At 40.7% G+C, this 17,338-nt stretch overlaps 1 protein-coding gene across 2 annotated transcripts in view; it reads right to left on the bottom strand.

The window, feature by feature from the left end:
- Window positions 1–17,338, bottom strand: part of NR3C2 (nuclear receptor subfamily 3 group C member 2) — a 188,233-nt gene that overhangs the window by 30,770 nt on the left and 140,125 nt on the right. For both annotated transcript variants that reach the window (XM_014880533.2, XM_014880534.2), the window contains exons 5-6: window positions 1,216–1,554; window positions 674–818 (exon numbers count right to left, since the gene is read on the bottom strand). In XM_014880533.2, the coding sequence (XP_014736019.2) occupies window positions 674–818; window positions 1,216–1,554 (484 nt within the window). The remainder of the gene's footprint in view (window positions 1–673; window positions 819–1,215; window positions 1,555–17,338) is intronic.

Here is a 17,338-nt window from a genome sequence, read left to right on the forward strand (position 1 = left end):
GACAGCCTGTGCATTCACTCAGATTTTTGACTTTACTGTCTTGTAATAAACACTAGGAGAATGGAACAAAAATTAAATTATAGTCATCAAAAGCAAAGCACTAAACACACACAAACATAAAATATGAAGGAACACATACTCAGACGGAATGGTTGATCCTTCTTTTTGTCTGAATGCATCATAAAAGAAGTTATGTTTCATTACTGAAAAAACATTTTGGCTTCTTTCACGGTTGCAAAGAAGGGTAATTAAGACTGTCAAGAAAACACATTGAACAGCTGTATATTGTTAACAAAAGCACCATTATATGACTGCTCTGAAAAACCCCAGTAATTTAAACATTCACATTTCCTAGAAGTCGGATATTTTTCCAAGCTCCAGTAGATACCAAAAAATGTTCTTTTCTATAAACCGTGGTTGTGTATCAGTCACATTTCAAACCAGTGGGATGGTCCCAGTTTGAGAACACATCCCCATACATAAGGAGAAAAGGACAGCAGTAATCAAAACTTTGGCAATTGAAATGTGAGTCACTGAAGAAAATTAAAACTTCAGCTTCTTTTTAAGCCAGAATTAGCTGAAATTTTCTTATACTGCAACAATGCCTGAAAAATCAAATAAAGACAGCAATCCTTCCAGCCTGAACTGAAAAGGGCCATTAAGGAATACTTACTCATCGAAGATCAGGTCTGGAGCAAAATAGAGGAACTGGCTGTTTGTATGTTTGTACGACCTCCAACTCAAGGCAAACGATGACAGACACATCCATGAATACTGAATTAAAGTAATTTGGTCCTCGAGAGGCAAGTTTCTAAATCCTAGAGATCAAACCAGAAAATACCCATGAACTACAAGGGCTAGTGAAACCATCACCAAACACATTGATTTTTACTTTTCCAGTATTCACAAACAAAAGCAACTCCCACTTCAGAAAAAATAAAACCGTAATTTTTCATTCCAGTGACAAAATATGTTTTCTTCTTAAAGAGGCTGTTACTGAAAATGAAAGCTTTTTAAATATCAATCACAGACATTTGAAACAAACATTACATAAAACAAGGAAAAATCCCAACTATCTTCTCTCAGAGGTTCATCTCACACCCCACAACTGCTGGTTTTCTCTGCACGGTCCACGGATTAAAGATGCAATTTGGAAAGCAAATACCTCTTTGAGCTCAAGGAAAGTGTGAAGTGACATCTCAGCACATGACTCACCTGGAAGTATCTTTGCCCACTTCACCACCTGAATCATCTGCTTGCCGGCCAGGCGGTTTAAGGTGGAGAGCAGGTACTCCGCCGTGTCCGGCTTGGAGCTGTCGTATCCCGCGTACACGATCTCCGGCTCGATGCTTTCCAGGATCTTCACAGGAGAGGGAGTAAGTGCTGGTGAGATAGCAGACATGTGGGGGACAAGTGCAGTGTTGACAGAGGGCTCGGTCACGGGCGCGATGTACGTCGTCCCTTCCTCGGGGCTCTGCGGGGGCGGCTGCTGCCGCTGCTGGGGCTGCTCCTCGTGCATCCCTTTCAATTTCCCCAACTTTTTGGACTTCCGGGCTGCGAAGATGAGCAACGTGAGAACCAAGTCAGAAAGGCAGGAAAATCCCGGGCTTCATACAGGAAATGAAAGCCAAAGCTTAATCTCAAAGTTCTTAAGTGAAACAGGTGCAGGACCTTAAGAAATACCTCAGTGCCTGCAGCATCGTCACACTGGAAAAAGGACCAGAAGACACCTCTAAGCTCATTTTCACTGCTTTACTGGATGTTTTTATACATGACAGAATGTCCAGTATCTGCCTCCATACAGACATGCATAAAACATCCAAGTTACCATGGTCAGTGCCAGCTAAACATTTCAGAACTGTAATCACTTATCACCTACAAGACTGCAATTCAGGTTCTCCATTGCATTGCTCATCAAAAGAAACCTGCACAGTATTAGCAGATCCAGAGCCCTCCTAAGCTTTTGCTTCAACTTGAAATGTAGTCAATCCATTTTGAACAGCCCAAGTTAGTCAAGCCCCCTTGCTTTTGGCTGCTTTGATATGTTCATAACAGCTTTACCTCTTTCTCTTGAGTAATTCTGAAATAATGCTTAAATATTTATCCACTTAAAGAAGAAAGACTGAACCTCATGTGACACCTTTCTCATTGCTATCAACATGTCTCTGATGATTTGTCTTCCCTTTTGTTTTAATTTCCTTTTTTTTTTCTTTAATTCTACCTGCCCTACTTTTCTTTACTAAGTACTCTTAGAAGCCAGCAGTGCTATGGTGCTTCCACTCCTTGAAGAGAAGCCAGCCATTCCCTGTGGGCTGCATTGCCAACTTTGCCATAGCATGAGGAAAGAACTGGAATTAAAAATCAAGACAATTCTGTTAAAAACCCACACACGAAGAACCAAACCAAAAGGCCATCATTATCCTTTTTGCAGTAGGGAAATGTAACAACAACTCCTTAAAATCAATAAACAATGAACTACATTTAAGTCTTTGCAGATCTTTCAGAGCAACTTCTCTCAAAGTCTTTCCTATCTATCTGGACACAGCTAAAACCCTTGTCTGCACTTTTATCTTCCTGCCTCTTGATTGTTACAACATTCCTTTTACTATCATCAGTGGATACAAGCCTATCTCACTCCCACTTGGAATTCTATTGCAAATAGCCCCCTCTTAGTTCCATATCCTTTCCCAAGTTTACCTCCTCAAGTTTTTCCTATCATCAATTCCCCTCCCCTATCCTTCCTTAAATAAAATTCCTTTTCTGCAGTTCCAGGGTCCTTTCTGGACAACTTCCACCTCTCCAAAAAGTTCACTTCCACTCCAGCACGATATGCCTCTGCCTCCTGGGAAGCTTTCAAAGCTTGCTCTGCGCTCTTGTTACGTCTCTTATTTACAGTGCAGAAAACTCCCCGAGGAGACCCACAGAACCACCTCACTACCCTTCTACAAACCAATGTCTTAGGAAACTCCCCCCTCAGACCACTTCTGGTGACAGCAGCCATGAATGTTTCCCTGTTTCCTTGACATTGGGACTGCCTGCCCAGAGCCAGCGGCTGGGAAAGAGCGAGGCAGGATACAGACGCCCAGGGTCCAGGACAATGCACACCCAAGTGCAACAATAGCCTGTTGTTTTCAACACTTCCTTGCTGGGACAGTACCTTGAACTCAGAGGAGATGGTTCATCCCAAGATTCAAAGGAAAAAAATATTTATTAGGGTAAACAGAAAACAGTGATGTGACTACTCATACACAAGGTCTTGAAGGTGCCCAAAGAGATGATCCTTGACTACAGCACTCAAAAGATAAAAATAAAATTCACTGCTACTGCAGCACGTCCTGCATGGAGCAGGGATGTCCAAAATCCCATCATCAGTTTGTAGTCATTTCCATCACACCATGAAGGATCTTCCTGGCTGATCTAAGAGCCAACAACTCTCAGGTAGCCTACAGAGAACTTCAGAGATCTCTGTTTAACTTTTATCACTTTCCCTTCTGAGACCTGGAGGAAATTAGGCGAAGGAAATTAATTTCATTGATTCACCTACAAGATGTATGTCTGCTTTTGAGAATTCCTTATTTCCTCCACGTCTGCAGACTTGCAGACCAAGTGAGGCAGGTTGAATTTTTTAATAGAAGGATTGAATATGCAAACAAAAATGTACTGCTCCTAATAAAATTTAAAGTTCTTCTGCTCAGATAACCACATCTACTTAAAAACCTCCTAATTATCAAAAGCATTAACACAGGTTACATAGGAATGGCTGTCCATTTGAAGTTATAAGGAAGGGGTGAGACAAGTCAGCAAAGGTTTCACTGCAGCTTATTCTGTCTCAAGACACAGGAATTGTGAGAAGATCCTTCATAAAGTCCATTCAAATCCGATTTCTTACTTTTCTATTATGAAATTTTTAAAAAAGATCATTCAAACAATGAAGCACAACCGAAGGATTTTTTTTATCCTCCGGGGCATCAAGTTACATGGATGCAACATCCATTCTTCAAGATGCAATTTTCAACTCTAGTACCCAAAAATTTATTTAACAAAGCAGCAGCTGATCATTTTGTTAAACAAGCATTTTCATCACTCTGCAAAAAAAAAAAAAAAAACAAAAAACAAAAAACAGAGGGAGTTACAGGCAAAGCAGACAACCCTGGAAAGTTCAGTCCTGAAAAGGAAATAAAAATGCAGTTGTTCCCCATGTGGTGCAGTTGCACCTTACATGAGGATGTCCTGGTGAAATCACTGTGAGCACTAAATACAGTTTGCATTTATCTTAGAAAGGCAAAGCTGGACTTACAGATTTTTCAACAAAATAAATCCTAAAAGCAAAGCAACGATGAGCAAGCTCAGCTGAATGTCTAATGATGAGTTAACAGAGCCATTGGACACTGAAAACAAAGTTTAAAAATAAGCCTGAAGGAGTGGACAGAGATTAGCGTTTGCTGCTATTATTCGTTAAGTTTATCAGGCACTGGTTTTTTTTTTTCCTGTTATCAAAACAAGCCTAAAAATAAAGAACTCTACTCATTTTTCATGTTTGTAGAGGCAAAAAAATGCATTTGCACCATAATTACACCAGAATAAAAAAAGCATTGGGTTGCCAACTCCATCAAGTATCTTGCAGCACAGATAACTGATCACATACTTAAGACATAAGTTTGTATGTTCTATTCTCCAAGAGCTTTTTATTAAAAGAAAAAAAATTCTTCCACGTATAAAACTGGCATAAAAATGTGTTTTAGTTTCATTTTCTTCCATTATAATGCCTTTAAAATGAAGCTGAGAAAAACATTACTGCTTGACAGTCATGTTTACAGTGAAGAAAACTGTATTTTTCATTTGGCTCCATGCCAGTGCTGTAGCTCAACTGGTTTGGTAACTCCCACAGAAACCAACAAGTGAAGATTACATACAAACTGAGCAGTGCATACTCCGAGTCGCTCTTTAAAAGCTGTTTTTCACATTTCCTCCCGCACTCCTATACCAGCTACAAAACCGACTAAGCCACCTCTGAAATGCAGAGTAAAAGCCATGCTCATCAGGATTACTCCCTAGAAAGGCTCAGGAAATCCCTGGCTCACCACAGTGGCCATGGGATGGAGCAAGCATGGGGCATTTCAAGTGACAAAGCTCAAGTCTGAAGCCTGCCTGGGGTCAGGACAAGAGTTTCATCCAAATGGCTGTGCACAAGTGACTGCACGACTTCTTGTCCTCCTCTCCAGTGCTACTGCAGCCACAACATCATTTTATAATTCTCCTATTTTTCAATATCTGAGACAAAGTAATAGGTGAAAGAAAACAAACAGTAGAGAAAGACACCGCAGATATACCCGAGGTTGAAATCTCAAATATCTGTGATGACTTTTGTTGAGTATTTTAGGTGGTCCTTATGCTCCAATTAAAAAAAAATGAGAAAAAGAAATAAGGTGAAACATTTGAAAAGTCACAAACCTGGAATTTAGAAAAGCACTTCCAACAGCCATTCTCTGTAGCTCTAACAATAAGTAGTGGAACAAATAAGATACAAGTCATCAGACAGCTGGTTCCTTAGAATTAACCCCTCACATGGAAGTCTCCTGTCCCAAACCTGAAACAGGGATCCTGCCAAATCAGGATGGGAGTTTTTGGGCCATCTGTAAAATGCTGAATAGGTTTCTACTCATCTGCAACAGGGAATGCTGCTCTAGGTCCCATAACAGGACGTTTATCTGGATGTGGCCCTATTGTAAAGCGGCTTTGGAATATAATTTAACATGAACTATAGCTACAAATTATGGCATTCCTTATTTCTAAGGGTGAAGTTTGAGGGTTTAGGCTTGCTACAAGACAGGTAAACTACCATATTCTCTTTTTAAAAATATCATAGTAAACTTACACATGCTATACAAGTGGGTCTAGAGGGAGATAATACATGTAGATTATATATATTATATACTTCCTTTGTGCCCAGGGAATATACACAAGTTATGGACTCCACACACCCAATCACTATTTTTAATAGGCTCAAAATTAATAATTCTCATTGCATGACTGTTAAAAAAATAAGATCTAGAAACATCAAATAACTAAATGCTTTTAATAGTAGATAAACTCCCATAAATATTATTATTTAATTCAACAGAATGCTAAGAAAGTAGTATCTTGTTTGTAGAATTGTTCTAGTGTTCAAATTTAGAAGACAAACAATGTAAAATGCTCTGCAGATTCATGCTCGCTTCCAGTGCTCTGAAAGTAAAGAAGTAAGCTAAATCTGAAGTTTAGAAAATTAGCTGTAATTCTATGTAGGGTGAATCACAAGACCTGTGATGACAATCCCCTGGAATCTAAATTTATTTTTTTTTAAAGATGATAATCAGAGCTTGCCTTAATGCCCATCAGAAAACCATTTATTGTTTGTATACCTGAAGCCACGATTTAGATGACTAAGATCTTTATTTAATCACATCTATAAGGATCTGCCAGAGCAAGGACCAAGCTGATCCTGACCCAACATATCTCTATTATATTCTGTGCATATTTGAATCCAAATATCAAAATATCAAAAGCACATTACAAGAATATATGCTGTCTCTAGCGAAGCAGAGAACTTTAGTGGAGGGAGAGGAGAAACCAGAATGGACACAGCAGAGGACACAAAAAGTGGTGGAGGTTTAAAAAAGATGTAAGGGAGAAGAGAAAGCAGCAATTGGAGTAAATACATGAAACATAAAAAGATAAGGGGAGGGTGGTGCAAATCACTATATGCACTTAAAACAAGGTATAATTTGGGATTATTTCTAAGTGTGTGCTGTACCATTAGTGGTCCAGGCAGCCTGAGGGGTAGACAATATGCTGCAAAACAAACCCACTGTGGCCACCTCTAGCTGTGCTGGCTCTGTACCCACCCATGCCAGTGAACATCTGCATTTCAAACACTTGGGCTCCTCCACTCAGGTCCAGTGCCTGAGCTAGAACCAGCACCTCCTTCCCAGCCTCCACAGCTGCCAGCTCCTCTCCCTTCCACCCCATGCCAAAAGCTTGAGGGTTTCCCTGCACACCCTGCCTCTGCTCTCCAAAAACAACCTCCAGGACCTTGCTGCACCACAGTTCTCCCCTCGAGGCAGCTCTGACTCGTGGTAGATTCTTCTCTGAGCCCTCACTCAGCGCCTCCACCTTTGTACAGATAAATGCTCCATCAAAATGCCACTTTTCCCTCCTCTGAATCTTTTCATCATGTTTGCCTGGTGACTTTGCCTCACTTACTTCAATGAGCTGACATCTGTTCTCATTAGCTATTTTACTGCTACCACAAATAGTGTTTTCCCTTCCCCCAAATCTGTTGTATCTTGACATGAAAATTTTGAGCTATCTTGGTACAGACGTTTTTCACTTAGTTGTCTAGCACAATGGGAATGAGATTTTGCTGAGAAGTTTCTAGACAATAATACAGACTTCATATATATATACACACACATATGCCTGGGAATGCATGGAATAAAGTGAAAATCAGTAATGCAAGTGAGATCTTACAGCATTATCCTATTTTCCCTACAAAGTGCACTCAGGCACACTTCTTTTCTTCCAGAAACACAGAAAGAACAACCACGACAAAGCTTCCATAAAACCCATTACCCACTTTGGGAAGCAAACCACCAATTTTCAGGTATCTCCAGAAGATGAAGAACCTCTAAACGTGACCCCAAGTGTTAGAATCATAGAATATCCAATTATCCTGAGTTGGAAGGAACCCATAAGGATCCATGAGTCCAACTCCTGTTGTGCCGCATGCGAGAGGAAGGCTCAGGTACAAATCTGGGAGGCACAGGGGCAAGCAGATGAGTCACTGGAGAGACCAAGGTGAGGAAGCAAACAAAAAGCAACTACTGAAGCAGGGACAACTTGTACAGGGACTTAAAAAAGGAAGGCACAAAATTACTTTATCACGTAAGACACGCTGCCAAAAGGACTCGACTCTTGCAAAGCAGAGGCCTTTGAAGGGTGATTTCTGCAGTGGTGTTTGGGATATGCCAAAGAGACCCAGTAGCCTGTCTAAATATGCAAAGAAAGGAAGACTGCAGCTGGTGAGGAAGAAAACAAAGGTCCTGGCTTCACATGGCAAAATAAATTTTCAAGTCTGTTTCTGACAGCTGTGACCCAGAGGGGAAAGTGATAGAAAATGCTATCACTTGCTGTTGAGCCTGAGGAATCAGTAGTCTAATTAACAAAGCAAAGAAAATTGCCTAATTTCTTATCCTCTACTGGCAGAAGGAAGTTTTTACTGGACAATAAGCTCCAATCCAATGATTGAATTCAGTAGAATGAAATTGAAGGCATAACTGAAACAATGACACAGTTTGGCATATTGTTTACTAATTAATAAATAACACTTTAATCTGACAGGATAGGACAGCTTAAAGACAAGGAGTAAACGTGCATGAAGTCTGATCTATGGAAATGTCACATTTTATTTGCCTTTGGTCAGACCCTACAAAGAGCCAGGACTATCCAAAATGGCAATTCTTATTCTTGGTTTACATTTGGATACCAAAAAGGGAGGTACAGCACAGATGGAAGAAGAGCTTCTGATGCACATTTTGATAGTAATTGTGTACTATTTTCATTATGGTTCACCTAGATGCATTCTGGTTCTTTATTCTAGTCAGATTTAAATTCCTAATAAAAGAGACTGCAACTAGGTAAATATTACTTTGGTTACTTATGGAACAACCTCAGAAGTGTTTGCATTTTGCTTTGTTTGGAACAGATTCTAATAAATGATGCAGTGCAATGCTACTGGAGCACAGGCCTGTAAAGCACAGAAACAATAAATCTGAGGCAGTTTATCCTATTGCCTTGAGCAGGATCAACTGTACTTTGCCCAACTCAGGAAGTTATTAATCTCCAATAAAGGGAATTCCCAATATCCCACATCTTCTCCAACATCTAACCACTCAGTGTTCTCCCAAACTCTTCAATCTTGCATCGTTTTTGTCTGCAGTCAAGTTGATTTCTCTCCATCATTCCCCCAGTGGGCATAAAGAACAACTTACCATTCCTGCCCTCTTTTACACCACTTTTTGAATTGCAAGACTGGTATCATGACTTTCTTAAAGTCTCTCTCTTCTCCACTAACATGAAACTAGTTTCTTTGACTCTTTTTTCTTTTCCTAAGCATCTTATTATCCTTGTTCTTTCCTGGACAGTCTCTAATTTGTATACATCTTTCTTCAGGTACATGGTATGAAATTTCAGGAAGATTCAGTTTAGATCTTTAAGGAACCTTTCTAAATTTAAAGACCTGATGTGAAAAAACAGAATAGGTTATCAAGGGACCTGTAGATGTTCATGCTGGACATGTCCCAGAAGAGATGAGAGACATGTCCTTCACCTCACAAAGGCACCACAGGTATTGCAATCCCACCAACTGGCACAGGGACATACGTGACAATTTTGCAAGGCTGCCCCATCCCCACCACCCTGCCCAGAAGTGCTGAAACCAGACACAATCATGGCCCACACTTGCCAGCTCTGACAAGAAACAGAGTGATTCCTTGGCATCACATAAGCCTTGCCTATTTTTGCAGCAATTTCACCTCGCTGACTCTAAGATTAACTCAGGATCATCACACAACTGTGCTCCTTCCTTCCCTGCAGTCCCTCAGCAGCTGCTCTCAGGTATCCCATTTCTCCATGCCTCAACTTCTCAACATCCCAGTCTGTACCAAAAATGCCATCACGGTTTCCAACACTGGAACTGAAGATGCTTTTGAGTTCTGATCCAAATCTGTACATCTCCATATCTACTCTCTACTTTGTTGTGCATGCACTCATTACAATTACTACTAGACCTTCAACAGGATTCTACTCCAGATGTCCTTTCAGTATAACAAGAAACCACTCTGGAAGAACATTATTTTGACTAATACATTCCCAATTAATGAGAAATCTTACAATATTTTAATGAAAAATCCACATTTTCTTCTGATTACACTTACAGCTCGAGACACTGGGCAGTGAAATGCAAACACCTGCAGGGAAGTGGCACCTCACACCAGTGCTTGCACACAGCAGTTGTCTCAAAAATCTTCAGGTGAAAGCCCAGATCAAATCTTGTGTATTTTGAGGTCTGACCCAAGGATGAAGCTCAGTTTAGCCACCTGTCTAGCATGTGGGACAGTGATGAGCACAGCAGTTAAGAAGGAAAGGCACTGGGGAGTGTTTGAGTAAGAGGCAGAGGAATTAATCCCTTTTCAAAGTTGTGTTTCAGGCCAAGCATTCATGAAGAGACAGCGGACAAAAGTGACAAAAGAAAGCCGAGATCCAAAGTGCATTTTACAGGAATATTTAGGTTGTCAGGGAAAATGTCTAACACATTTTCTTGTTTCTCAGCAATCCTCAAAGTGATAATTAAATGAAAAATAACAGTTTCATAGGGGTACTCCTCCCTGTGTGGGAACAACTTTCACCAAATGCCAATTAGTGGTTTCCTGTTAAAATCAAATCAAGCTGGTTTTGATAAAGCTTTTTAATGAGAAATGGCTAAAGTATGAAAATTTTTCCCCACATATATTTCATATTAAAATCCCAAAATCACATAACACAATCTCACATCTAACATTTTTGGTAAATCAAACTCTCTCTTGTACTTCTTCATTAATTTCAAAAGAAATGTATTTACTAAATATTTAAATCATCCAATAAACAAAGCCTTAAAAACAAGGCTTACTAAAGTAAATTATAATGTTGATGAAAGCCAATCTTAATCAGTCCTTTTCAGATGCTCCCAAAACTAATTTTTTTACTGATTATTTATTCATTCTTCAAGCGAATGGCAAATTCAGTAATTTTTGAGTAAAGAGTTGTCTATTAAATGCATCAGTGGTCTTGATTATTCTATTTGACATCAAGTAAAGAAAAGTAGCAAAATGTCAACAGCAAATGAGAAGATAAGATTGCCTACAACTCCAAGACACCTGTTGGAATGAAACACCAGCAGCTTGAATTGCAAGCACTGGTAATAATTTGAATAAAAAGAAAGTTAAGGAAACTTTGGAGAACAGATTTTGACTGTACCAGACTGAATACTCTTGGCTATGGTTGCTGGTTTCTGCCTTATGCCAAGAGACAACTTTCCTCCCAAGACACCCATTCCCATCCAACCTTCTGCAGGCACTCCTCATCCAAGTCTTCTCTCTTGCTTTTATTTGGGTTGATACCCAATGTTCTGTGTCTGTTACATGATTTATGTGCCCTCCATCCTGATCACAACACGATAAAGCCCTGATAGACACTCACCATGTCTAAAACTTTGCCTTTACATTGGAGACACAGGTTCTCAGCAAGCATTCCAAAGTCCTTCCAAACCATACTGTGCCACAGCACCTCTCCTTCCATATCTGGAGTGCTCAAACTTCCACTCCATGCTAAAGAGTGTTTCAGTTTTGTTTTTGCTAGAATTAAGTTTTGTAAGTGCTGCCCTTCCCTCTGTGGTCTTTCTGGGTGTGTCATTACCACATTCCCACTTGGTTTTTTCCCCCCCAAACAACAAAAATTTTGAGATACTTTGTCTCCTCATCTGTATGACTTCCATATCCCCAGTTTTAATCAACTCTGATTTCTGTCAAATGACCTTACTCCTAATACACTGAATGCTGCTGGTCTTTCATCTTCTAGAAATTATCTACCCCACTTCCCAGAACAGCAATGCTACCTGTGAAATACAATCTGGCTGTTTATCTTCTGCAGTCATCTTGGCCATATTTTTCACCATCTAGTTCATGATTAGTCATTAAAAAAGAAAAAAATAATACAACCCTGTTAATCTCCTGCTTCAATAAATCACCCTGAACACATATGAAAACACTGTACATGTAATAATCATTTTTCTGGGGTAACAGCAATTCTCCACCATTGCCCATTTGTATGATCTGGGACAGCTGATGGCAGAGAACCACAAAAGCACACAAATCACCAGCCCCAGTGTGCAGGAAGATGTGTGCTGGGTGGTTTAGAAACACTCCATCCAGTGCCTTCACCTTGCTTCTCTCTTTGTTAAACACCAGCTTCTCACTGCTGTGTATTTCTAAGGCTTAAATGTACTCAACATTCCCTTCATAACCTGCTGGGAAATGTTCTTTCTACTGCCATCAGACTCCAGGGGCTGCTTTTTGAGCCTGGTATGCTGGCCACACCTCACACTTATTTTAGCAAAACAGAGATATTAAAAATGGAAAGCCATGCACTTGGGAATTGGTGGGGAGAAAAAAGCAGGAAATAAGATTAATAACAAAAGCCACAATTCAGCATTGTCAGCCCACCCTACTTTTGGCCAAGGTTGTCACAAGCATGGCAAGTTAAATCTTTATGCCCTGTTATTCAGGTGGAAACTCTCTGAAGCAACAGCCTGGTGAAAAGGACAAGTTCCTCCTGGTCCTACAGCTTCTCTCATGATGGGGAAGTGAGTAATGGAAACACATCATCACAAACCACAGAGGCAGGTTTCTAAAGGGTTCTGGTGACAACCAGCAGCTCTAGAAAAAGAGGAACAGGAGACACAGGCAGGTTTTCACAGCAAAGATTACGCTTTTACTGTGAGGAAGAGTAAAAAGGATATGGACCTAGAGCACTGTGGAAGGAAGCTGTAATAATAATATCACTGTGGAAGTGACAATTTGGTGATTCAGGAAAAAACAAAACATCACCAAGAGCTGCACATAACAACTTCCAGAAATGCTGAAAATCTTCCTCTCAGAAAACTGTGATCACCCATCTTGTGCTTTGAACCAAAGCAAGGCACCATGCACGGAATATGAAGGTCTGGGGAAAGAGCAGCCTCTGAGGCTGCACAGCCAAAATCAGACAGCACCCCCAGAGCCCGAGTGCACAGCACCACTGCAGGACACGAGGCAGGCTGGGACATGCACTCCCAGCAGGGATGCAGCTCCTTTGCAAGGCTGCCAACCAAGGGTGCTGTGCCTGGGATGGTGCAGTGGAGAGTCCAGAAGACAGAATGGGAAGCCTGGAGATCAGCAGCCCCACGCCAAAAGCCTGAAAGGCTGTTCCTGGAGGAAAGACAAATGCTGCTGGCAGCTGGGAGCTTGCAGAAGGGAGAGCTGGAACCAGGAAAACGTGAAAAGACAATGCATGAATCTGATTAGGAGTTTGATCAGGGACTGCTGGATGGGAGCTGCGGGCTCTTGGACAACTGCAGTGCACCTTCTCCAGCTGCCTTCACACATGGAATACAATCATCAGCAAAATTCCAATTACAAGGACACACTTTCAATACTGCTTTTAATTTATGCCCAAGAGCTTACTCTGACATTAGCAGTCTTCTTCAAAATGTTGCACTTTTAACCAACATTCACAAATAATTTCTTAATAGTTGCTGCATATGACTGTTCTCATAATTATCTACAATATTCAAAAATCACAGAATCATTTAAGTTTAAAGACCTTTAAAATCATTGAGTCCAACCATTAACCCAACACTGCCAAGTCCACCACTACACCATGTCTCTAAGCATCAGATCCACATGGTTTCTGAAGGAAAACATCCTTCCCTGGGCAGCCTCTTCCAATGCTTGACAGCCATTTCAGTGGAGAAACTTTTCCTAACATCCAATCTAAACATTCCATTAATGAAGATAATTCAAGTTGGAGAGTTAGAGGGTCACACCCAGAGCAGGGCAAGAGCAGTACACGTGGAGTAAGATGGACATAAAAGCAGGAAAAGTTAATTGCTGAACAAACTGGCTCCTACAACATCTTCAACAGCAGGTTTATAAGCAACAGGAAAATTATCTATTACTTATTTTTTAGTTACTTAAATATTCTTTCTTACTGATTACTTAAATAATATTGTTTACCACTTAAAGGTTGTTTCCAACCTGCTAGTATTTGCAAAAGTCTGTTGAAAGAACTGATAAAAACCCAGCTGAACGTTCAGGCTAAAAAATTATTGCCTGGATTCCCTCAGAAGAAAATGCTACATAATAAATGCAAATAAAAATGCATTAAAGTTAATGGCATTTCAAAATACTTTGCAGTTAAAAGTTTAAATGACAAATAAAATTTGACCATACATATACCTCAAATTGCTTGTGCCTTACACAAAGGGGTTTATTTTCCTTTAAAATTTATGAAATCTTGGTTAGTAGAAAATTTTAAAGAAAAATAAGAGGATACATTTCTGCTATACTTATGTTTTCCCCAAGTTTTCAGATTTTTTCTCAAAAAGATAGGAACAATGATTATATAAATCACATAAGCTCCACTAACTGAAAATAATAGTGCAATTTAAAACCCTACTAGTATGAGTGCTTAAACAGAAAATAGAAAGCTGGGCAAAAAGGTGACGCACTATAGTCTATTACTGGTTTTCTTAATTAATCTATTTTTCAGATTAATGGAATACTTCAATGTATAAAAAATAAGGGTATCTGCCAGCAAAGCCTACAAATCACACCCAGCATCTTGTGCACCAAGGGCCTTACATATGTAAATGTACACGGGCCCGAGATTTCACAGGCAGCCTCTGCAGACAGAATGATGAACTGTGTAATTTGCAAGGTGAAATCTATTTTATGTCCCTTCCAGATCCAAAGGGTCCTTGAGCAAGCTGCTCCTTCCTCACTGCTGTGGGAGACCAATGCTGGGAAGTCTTGGCAGCGTTTCACGGATTGAAGCCCTGCATGGTACTGATCTTTCCACACATTTTTGTCCCCTCTGCAGGCATGGCACATCCTATGGCAGAAGAGGGACCTTCCCTGAACACACAGAACAGGGAGGGGTGCCTGGTCACTGGGTCACATCCAAGGTGTGAGGAACAACCTGCCCAGGAAAGGGGGGGTTGCCATTCCCATTCTCCCAAATCTCCCACTCAGCGCAGGGAGTGACACCAGCAGGCTCTGTGCCACCCTGGTGGCAGTGCAGGACAATCCCAGGGGCTGCTGCCTTATGGGATGTCCCTGGGGGTGGCATGAGACCCCATGCCAAGGTGTGGGACTGGGTGACAGACACAAGTGAGGAACAGCAGCACGAGGTGGGAGCCAAATGAAAACACGAGATCCTCGCCAAGTCCAATCACAGCGGATGCTGGAAGAAACTTCCCAAATCCGTGAAGTCATTCTGGTCCGTAATTAACTGAAAATTAATTACAGAATCTTGAAAAGAGCAAAAACCAAAAATGGGCCAGCATACCTTCATAGTGCAGTTGCTCACTCTGAATTTCTTCCAATAATTAAGCCTAGCATATGTCACTGGAGTTAAAAAAAAAAAAAAAAAAGATAACAAAACAGCAAACAAAGTATGATTCCCAAAAAAGTTTTGGAGTCCTACTTGCCAAAGGGGATATAGCTGTCTGCAGAGCACACACACACCTTCTAGAAATGAGAAGGATGATTTAATGTGATACTTGGCAACTTCAACTTTGCAGAAATTACAGGTTGCAGATGCTTCTTGTAAAATCAAAACAAAAATCAAGACAATAACATAATTAGGTAAATTATTTGCTGACTTGATGAATAATTTTCTGAAGATTATTAAAGGATGTAAGAGCTTAGAAAATGCTCCAATTTTTTAACAAACAAAAAAAGGAGGTAAACAACAAAACTGCCAAATTATTTTGGCTGAGCATTCACAGAAGGTGTATTTTGTATCACTGAATTACATGTATTTTTTACAAGGTGCCTAATCTTGGCATGCTGCCACCAGTCAAAATAATACTTTTTTTTAATTTAGAAAAAAAAATAGCATGCTGGAAAGTAGAAGATATGCCATCAAAACAAAACTGAAAAACTGACAGAGTACAAAAGCACTCTGTTTTTTTACTATTTAAAAAATACTGAGAAAGAATATTACCAAAAGAGGAAAAAAAAAAAACACTAAGAAAAAAGATCAGTAGATTAATCGGAGATTGTGCAAAACGTGCTGCAGGAAACAGGGAACACTATTTCTGATTTTCAGTTTTCCATTACAGAGATTAGTATCTTCAGTAAGGGCAGGAAGACAATCTCACACTGTCAAATTACCAAATCTGGTTCCTAGCCCCCTATTTCAGTAAGAGGGAGGAGCTGGGTGGGGGCAGCCTGGGGTCCCTCACTCCCATCTCTACACGGTGGGGGTGGCAAAGGAGAGTCGAGTTCCTTCCCAGCCCAGGGGGGACAGGACCTTGTTCCCTAATGCAACATTTCTTCTAGATCAGCTGGAGGTTTGGTGCTTTTTTAAACGAGGGGATTAAGCATCACAGCTATGTACAAATGGAAGATGAATGCCCATGGTTTCAGCACCCTGCAGACATTCCAGCCCTGAGCTATGCTGATGACCATTTTGCAGATCATCTTACTCTATTTCCCATGGACCAAGCACCTCTGATACAATTTGGGGTTTGTTTTTACATTTGCTTTTCTTTGGGGGATGAGAGCAGAGCTTGGCCCTCCTCCACTAAGAGCACAGCACAGTGCAGTGTGCCACAGCTACAGAGTACTATGCTGCAAAGACAACTTTAAACTAAATGCATTTATAAAGTCATTTTTCTCCAGCTCCTTACTGATCATACTACCTAATAAAATACCTTCCCGTTTTGCCTTTAAGTCCAAGCTAGAAACAGGTAAAAGCCCACTTTTATTGGAGTAATGTCTATGCTTGGCAAAACCAGGCTGACCACATGAAACTATAATCCACAGTGTATCTTCATAAGATACATGGTATCCATTCTCTTCCCGCTAAATATGAAAAAGTGTTATTTTGTAGCAAACATTGGCATTTCATATGAAAACCACAGCATTCAAATACGATGTAGTATCTCTTTTCTGTCATTTCCACCTCCGTTTTTTGCGATGATCACCAACACACCAGAAATGCCCTGCAGCAGCACACAGAAGCTCCCAAAATTGAGATGCTGTGTCACTCCTCTGTAGGTGCCCAATGCAGAGCTCACCACTGGAGACAGATGGCCTAAGCAGATAAAAATCCTTAAGTTCCCAGCATTTCCTGCCAGAGCTGGGCTGGCTCAAAGGCTGGAAGGTCCATCAGCATGATTTGGGAGCCCTTGGGGCTGTCTAAGCAGTAATGCTGCCCCAGGGCTGCAGGAGCTTCACCTCTCTCTGGCAGCCCTCCCCTCTCCCTCCAGCCTGCCCTTTCCCTCTTTGACCAAGCAGAAGGCACTGCAGGGCATGGAAATCCAGAACTGTTCCCCTACAGTGATGGAAACACCTCCCTTATCACAGCTTGGTTCCTTTACATGGCATAAAGGGATCAAATCAGGAATGAGGATTTCACCTGAAGTTTCTCTCTGTGGTAACAATCAGTGAAACAGCTGAACTGCAAATCTCAGCTGCGTGCCAGCTGTACACTGCAG

This window comes from Sturnus vulgaris, chromosome 4 (assembly GCF_052056855.1).
Source record: "Sturnus vulgaris isolate bStuVul1 chromosome 4, bStuVul1.hap1, whole genome shotgun sequence".
In the NCBI taxonomy this organism is placed as follows: domain Eukaryota; kingdom Metazoa; phylum Chordata; class Aves; order Passeriformes; family Sturnidae; genus Sturnus; species Sturnus vulgaris.